The following is an 8,031-nucleotide window of genomic DNA, read 5'->3' on the forward strand; positions in this document are numbered from 1 at the left end:
ACCATTGCCGTCGAACACCACACCATTGTACCTACACTCAATAAATCAATCAATCAATCAATCATTGTTTATTATGGTATAATTTTATACATGTTCTGGTACCGCAGTGAGCATCACCAGAAAATGAGGAAACAACAAATCAATAGTGTTACAGATTGTATTAAGTTACAAAAATATTTATATATGAGAAAACATAAATCAGAAAACTAATAATTGTTTGTATGATCACAGTAATAAAATTTGAATATATTGTAAGTATAGGATTATATACATTAAACAAATGGTAATTATATAGTGGTAACAAAAGATAAAAAGTTGGACAGTATGTAGCAGCTTGAGTATAAGCTCACTGAACTTAGTATTATCTGCCAAACGATAAATGAGGCAGGCTACAGCAAAGCCAAATTTAATTACATCTTAAATAAGGTAAAAACATCACTCTTTCCCGCCACCACGCTACACCGTCCGAAGGAGTCTACAATAGTCCTGCCCACGATATCATTTTCTGGCCGTGTTACCCTCCGTATTTGTCGTATTTTCAGGCGACATGATTTGTTTCTGCCGATTTCTCCGCGGCCGAATCTTAAGAGGTTACTGTCCAACAACAGGGATCCTTTATCCACCATTGAAAAATCGAGGGTTTATTCAGTCCCATTAGAGAATGATTTAGGCGGTCGCACCCATTATATTGGTGCGACAACCAGAATGTTAGCTAACCGTATTTTAGAACATCAATATTCCATCAGGGAAGGCAGGAATGACACAGAACTCGCCAGAATGGTGCTACAATGCAAGCATACCCCTCTGTGGAATGATGTGGTCATAATAAAACATTGCAACAACAAGAATCTTGTATATATCTGGTAAGCCCTCATCACCAACGTATTAAAGCCCTGCAACACCCCCACACTGGATTTGCCCCCTTTGTGGATCAGTTTGTACAGTTATATAAAACATCGCAACTAAATCCACAATATAGAAACGTCTAACGCATGTGCAGTAAAAAACGCGTGTGTTTTTATTTAAATATTCTTCTTATATTCTACCGTTGCTGTTATTCCAAAATGTTAATTAAGATTGGAATGTTTTAAATTTTGTATTTAAAAAAAGGATCTTATATCTTCTAATGACCTGAAGAAGATGAAAGTGTATGTCATCGAAAGAGCTCGTCAATCTAGTGACATACGTATTTAATTTAACGCTTATATGGTAAAAGTTTTTGTAATAATTATGAAAACTGAATTAAGTAATAGAGAACTTGCATGAACGTCATTTTGCGTGACAATTGTCATCACTCCACCTCCTGTGCCATATTTGCGCCATGCTGTTTATGGTGGTGTATATGGTTTGGCTTTTGTCTTGACATTTATCACATGTAGAAGATGGCAAAACATGCATTTTTACCAGGTTATTTAACAACTTGTACTGCTCAAGATGCCAACTGGTACAAAAGTAAAATTGCAATGTGTGATGGAGCTGATCTGTACGTAGGTGACTTGAGTTTGTTCGTAGATCATCATAGTTCATGACTGATAGAACATGGTGACACCTTCTCTTAATAACCCAATTTTTAACATTAATCATGTGGAAGCATACAAATCACTTGAAGTTCATAATTTTGTAACAAGTGACTGGATTGATCCAAATATTTTGGAGAATAGTTCTTTACAACAAACTTATCTTAGCAAGATATCTTTAAGTACATAAAAACAAACTGTACCACTAGGTCATCTGAAAAAATCCATCAATGAGTTTCTAACTTTCCTGTTACATTTAAAACTGCATGTGGAGCTATCTTTTATGATATTTTACTAAAAAAGTTTTTATATATTATAATAATTGAAACTATTAAAAATTTTTTTAGTAAAATATCATAACAGATAGCTCCACATGCAGGTTTAAATGTACAGGAAAGTTAACCAACTCGTTGATGGATTTATAGTCTGTACAACAATACAAAAACCTAGTGCTAAAGAAAAAGAGATACAGATGAGTTTTATTAAAAAATTATAAATGCAAATAATGAGTAAAATCATCATTAAGTCCGGCCATACTTGAGATATGTCACCCAACTCCCTCTATCTCCCCCACCCCCTTGACTTTTTAGACTGATTTAGAGAACAAAAAGACTTAAATCTCTCTGCAAAATTTCAGAAATTTTCAACAAAAAGCACAGGAGTTATTAAGCTTCAAAGACAATGAACAATATCAAGGAACCCACAAAATTGTACCCCCCACACAAACAAACATCCATACATGCAAAAACACCCCTAATGCATTTCTCAACATTTCAAAGTTTCCTGGGTTCAAAAATGTAAAAATCTGGGAGGTTATGTTTTGACTGATCACCATACTTTCTCTCTTATATATAAGAGTCAGGAAAGTAAAAATGTACATTTTATAACAGTTTTATTAACTATTGCACAGCATTACTTCTATATTTGGTAATTTCTTCTCTGTAATTTTTAAATTTGTTTTATTGTTTTAAAATTTTCTTACACCATATCCTTTCATTAGGTGAAACACTCAAAGTTTATGCCTTCTCCCATCTAAAGTTTGGTTACTCTTTCCTGTATCAGGTAATGCTATAACAGAACGGAAACATCACAAATATGGTGCTGGCCAAAATGCACATGCACAATCACGTACATCTGGTACCCTGATATGTCACATGCAAGTTGTCTATACAAGTATTAGATCTGATTATTCGTACAAATAAAATTTTTAATATGTATCTTAAGAAATTATAATTTAGTATACAGTAGAATCTTGATTATCTAATTTGGACTGAGGATACCTAATACTATAATAAATTTGGATAACACAGAATGTATAGCAATTTATTATATAAACTGAATTAAGATATGCAAATATATATCTTGTACTCTACTTTTAGACTTACTTAGAGAACAAAAAGACTTAAATTATCTAATAAAACATTTTACATTTTATTTACAACTATTTATTAAAGCTAATGTAAACCTATGATTACAATAAATATTTTTTTCATTTTTTTTTTAATTTAAAAATTTCATATTGCCATAAGATGCTTTGTGGCCCTATGAACAAGTCTTGAATGCAAAAACAACATTCTGATGTGTATGACATTAGTGTATGCAGAGAACATTCAGTAAAGACACTTTTTTATCATACAGGTAAAGATAACTGCAAATAAAATTTGTTGGCATAATATATTACAAAATATTAAAAGAAACATGTTTTGTACTAATAGTGTGATAACAATTAACAATAACATTAAAGAAAAACATGTATCATGCCAAAGACATTACTCAGTCCATTGGCCTCGCCTTATCTTTTTGTGTTATAAAAATATTAATAGCTTATCCAGACAAGGGTTAAATGTATAATTTGATAATGCACCATTTAAATTTAACACATACTGTACATTCCAATTAAAATATAATGATAACTTAAAATTTATATCAATGTTGTAAAATTTGTTTTTGTTTTTCCTGAATAAGACATTCTGTAAATTGTCAAAAGTAGTTGTGAGATATTTTGTATTTATTTTTGTGTTTTTACTCATTGGAACTTTATTAACACCAATAGACAGTGCTCTTAATTGTTTATTTGGTAGAAACTGGCATGAGAAGATAATTATTTCTGATGTAAAACCACTTTTCAGCAAAATGCATTTGTCATAAACCTCAATACTACCATTCAAACCTTTAAAAATTCAGTATAGTTTAAATTTTCAAATGTTTTCGGTTATCTTAAACAACTTTCCTCAGGATAGAAAGAAATAAATTACAATTTAAAAATTTAGACTCCAGCTTTTGTTTTTATATTTAAGTTGTAATTTGTTTCTTTCTATCCCGAGGAAGGTCATTTAAGAGGACCAAAAACATTTGAAAATTAAGATTACACTGCATTTTTAAAGGTTTGCACAGTAGTATTGTGTAGTAGTACCACAATACTACCATGCAAAAGATGTAAAACCATCATTGATAATAAATAATAGTAAACATTCTAACAAAAATGTTTGATTTTTCTAAAGTATTTGCTTAGTAAAACTTTTCTATGAAGCTCACACAATCATTTTTGAGATTTATAGAATTTTTATTGACTTTACTTTTATAATTGATAAGAAATAATAATTTATAGGAAGTAGATTTATTAATATTTAAATATTTTATACCATTTATTAAGTAATTAAAAACTTTTTTTTCCTTTATTAGTTTCTTTATGTAAATCAAGCTTTTGCACCTTCACCAGATCAAGAAGTTAGAAATATATATGAGGTATTATAACTCATTATATATATATACAGTATATTATGTTGATTAATGAGAAACATTTAAGTCAAATATCTGAAATTTATTAATGTTTTTCAGTGTTTTGGATCAGATGGAAAATTAGTGTTACATTATGCAAAGACACAAGCATGGGGATAATTCTGCAACTTCCTGTAAATAGGCAATAAGAATCTAGTCTTATGATTTTGTGTATTTTTTAAAATAAATTAGATTATAATTTTGTAAGTTTATTGTTGATTAATCTATATTATAATAAAACTATGTTACAAAAATTTTTTTTAAATTTTATCTTTCTAATAACAACAACATATATATATATATTCAGTTAGATTCTCTAATAATGAAGACCATTTTATTAAAGAACAGAAAAATATATACACAATTTTCCATTTGACCACATTAATTATCAGACTCCCATCTGAATGTAGGAAATTCTGCTATAATTTTACATAAAAATTAATAATAAAAAATTAATTTTGAATTAATTAAATAGAAAATTCTAGAAGATAGATTAACTCCAATGTGTCACATTGCCACGTTACCAGTTATGTCTGTTAGAGACCGGCTAGAACTTTTGCAAGGCCTGGGGCAAAAGGAATTTGTCAAGGTCTATAGTGAAAGTTAAGTAGTAAAAATGATGAAGATTACTGGTCATTTAAATTTGAAAAAAGACAGAAATAGTGTATTCGTTTGATGCTAAAGTATTGCAATTTAAAGTGTGTGATATTCTAGTCTACTAAGATTTCAACTTCCGAAAAACATTTATTTTCTTTTAATGGTGTAGTAATAACTGTTTCCTTGTTGCAAGTAGGTAGTAGTAGTAGTAATAGTAGTGGTACCTCCAATGCTAGGTTGCATACCATCTTCCATCGATTTCAATCATGGATGAGGGCTTCAGCTTCCAAGTCATATTGAGCATCTTCAAACCTTGAAGAAAAGTTCTATGCCAAGTATTCCTGGGGTACCCTTGTGGTTGTTTAACACCAGGGGAACTCATTTCATGGCTGTCTTAGGGTCACTATTGTTCTCCATATGAAAAATGTGGCCACCCAGTCAGACTCTTCTATGGGCAACAATGTTATGAGGTTTGCTTATCCCACTTCTTTGGAGAATCTCTTCATTTGTGATATGATCTAAATATCAGATCTGTAGGATTCATTGTAGGCATCTTTGTTGGAAGACATCAAATCTTCTATTGATGTTTCTCGATGTGTTCCAGGACTTGCTAGCATAAACAGCTATTGGAATCACGATGGAAGTGAACTGATGGAATTTGATTTTCAATGAGATGGACGATGAGGACCAGATCTTGTTCATTTTCCAGAAGACTGGCATCGATTTTTCGATGTGGCACTTCATGTCCAATTCTGCGCCATCATTTTGGAAAATAACACTACCCAAGTAGGTAAATTTCCCCACCACCTCCAATTGCTGTGCTCTGACAATTACTCCCTGTGTTTGGACAGCATTACATACATGAATAATTTTTGACTTCTTAGCATTTATCCTGAAGCCAGTTTTGTGTGCCTCCTGACCCAATGTAGCTATGGCGTCCTGTAGCATTGTCTCACTTTCCTCTAATAGGGTGATATCGTCAACAAAAACCAAATCTCCAAGATGGTCCAGGTCAAACTGGTGGATGCCAGCCCAATGCGTGCACCAGATTCTTCTGTCCGCCACATGATATAATTAAAGGCAATGAGGAAGAGGAAAGGAGACAGGACACAACCTTACCTGACTCTTGTTGTAATTTCAAAGAAGTCCATGTGACCACCTTCAGTCTTGATACAACAACTGGAATGTAGGTATAAGGCCTTGAAAATGGTAACAAAGTTTGTAGGTACACCATATAATCACAGGATCTGCCAGAGGGATTCACAGTGAACACTGTCAAAAGCCTTCTTGAAATCAATGAAATTGATGGCCAATGGATGTTGATACTCAATGTATTGTTCCATGATATTTTGAAGGGAGAAGACCTTGCTGCATGATCTTCCTTGGCAAAACCCAGCTTGCTCTTCCTGCAAGCACTGATTGAGGGCAATCTGCAGGCATTAAAGGAGGACCACACAAAATTCCTTTCCAGGCAAGTGTACCTCACCAATTGGTACACTTGGAGATATCTCTTCTCTTAGGAATTCTATACCACCCCTTCTCCAATCCTGGGACCACTTCACATTGCCAACACCTGTTAAACAATAACATTAGTTTTTCCAACATGGGCTGCTCTCCATGCTTCAAAATAGCTTCAATTTCGTCCAAACTGGCTGCCCTGCTTTTCTTTAGGCTCTTAATTGCAAGCTCCACTTCCTCAATGGTAATATCACCAGTGTCCACCTGAAGCTCATCCTGTGTATCCCCAATATCGAAATCGTATGTGATAGTCGGTTCTGCTTGATTAAATGTTTCCTGAAAATGTTCCACCCACCTCTTGTTCTGTTCATCTTGAGTGATCAGAAGCTTCTCGTTTTTGTCTTTTATTGGAATGCTGGAGTTACTTCTCATCCCAGTCAGTTCATTGGCTATGCGGTACAGGGTTTTAGAATCATTCTGGTCGAAAACCTCTTGTGCTTCCACGTTCCGATTTTCGTAATATTTCTTGCAAAAAAGATCGTTTCCGACATTAGACACTGTTGTCAGTTTCCTCCAACGCCGTCATATTAAATTTTGTTTACTGTTGCTGTTTCCGTAGCATTCATAATTTTTATAGGGACGTGTTGCTAACCCGAAGCCCAACCTTCCTTCTTTTACATCCAGGCTCAAACAGTTATTAGCTAATGAAGCCTAAAATTTTAAACGTTATACATTAGACCCCCCTATAACGCTTAGATACGTTCCACGTTATTCGAATTTTACGTTGTAGGAATCATTAAATACATGAGCCAATCGCAGCCCGACACGTGTGAAGTTTACGGACTAAGTCTGTTTGAAAGGTTTTCTTCTATAAAATTAACCGATTCTAGACTAATTCCACTCAACATTTCCAAAACACGTATAATTTTTTGGGAATAATCCGTATAAACTATGCTATAAACAAAAAATTATAGGATTACTTACCGAGTGTGTACCGTTCGACTACGCCGTTGCTTAAAGCTGGTTTTCATCGCGGAACAGCACACGAAACGACGGCCGCAATTTCTGATAACGAATTTTTGGCAGAAAAATAACTTGACCTTTGGAGACATCATTAATATAAATAATTTTTATGGCCGTTGAATAAGAAGTGTTTCTTTCACAAGAAATGTATAAAATTAGTGCTGTATTAGACTTACGGTACCTAATTTACATACTGTACAGACGATAATAAACTCAACTTACTAGCCTAAACTCTCCATAGCGTGGCGCTAGACGGCGGAAATTATATATATAATTATAATAAAGTTACAATAAATTAAGTTAATATATAATTATGTATACAGTACCTAATTTATAATTAATTAATTAATTAATATATAATTATATGTACAGTACCTAATTTAATAACAATATATATATGAAGATAAACGATGATTGAAAACTTAACCAGATTAGTATTCCATAACAGATAAAAAGTATTGTTCGGCTTATAAACAGATAAACAGATAAAAAGTATTCCCCTTAGGCAATGGACTACTTTACTGACCATTGGTAGGTGTAACTGTGCATCATGTGATTGGTATGCATAGTTTAATGGAAATTCAGGCAGAAGAAAATAAAAGTTGTTTTAGATTTTTAGAATTAATTTTTACTATTATTAATTGTTTATTTAATTAAT

At 32.7% G+C, this 8,031-nt stretch overlaps 1 protein-coding gene across 1 annotated transcript in view; it reads left to right on the forward strand.

The window, feature by feature from the left end:
- Nucleotides 1-4,502, forward strand: part of LOC111615343 (ubiquitin-like protein ATG12) — a 17,733-nt gene extending 13,231 nt beyond the window's left edge. The window contains exons 3-4 of the mRNA XM_023356766.1: nucleotides 4,200-4,262; nucleotides 4,356-4,502. Coding sequence (XP_023212534.1) covers nucleotides 4,200-4,262; nucleotides 4,356-4,415 — 123 coding nt within the window. The 3' untranslated portion in view covers nucleotides 4,416-4,502. The remainder of the gene's footprint in view (nucleotides 1-4,199; nucleotides 4,263-4,355) is intronic.
- The last annotated feature ends 3,529 nt before the right edge of the window (nucleotides 4,503-8,031 follow it).

The sequence above is a fragment of the Centruroides sculpturatus genome, unplaced genomic scaffold (genome assembly GCF_000671375.1).
Source record: "Centruroides sculpturatus isolate CEXI.00-Female unplaced genomic scaffold, Cexi_2.0 scaffold2177, whole genome shotgun sequence".
In the NCBI taxonomy this organism is placed as follows: domain Eukaryota; kingdom Metazoa; phylum Arthropoda; class Arachnida; order Scorpiones; family Buthidae; genus Centruroides; species Centruroides sculpturatus.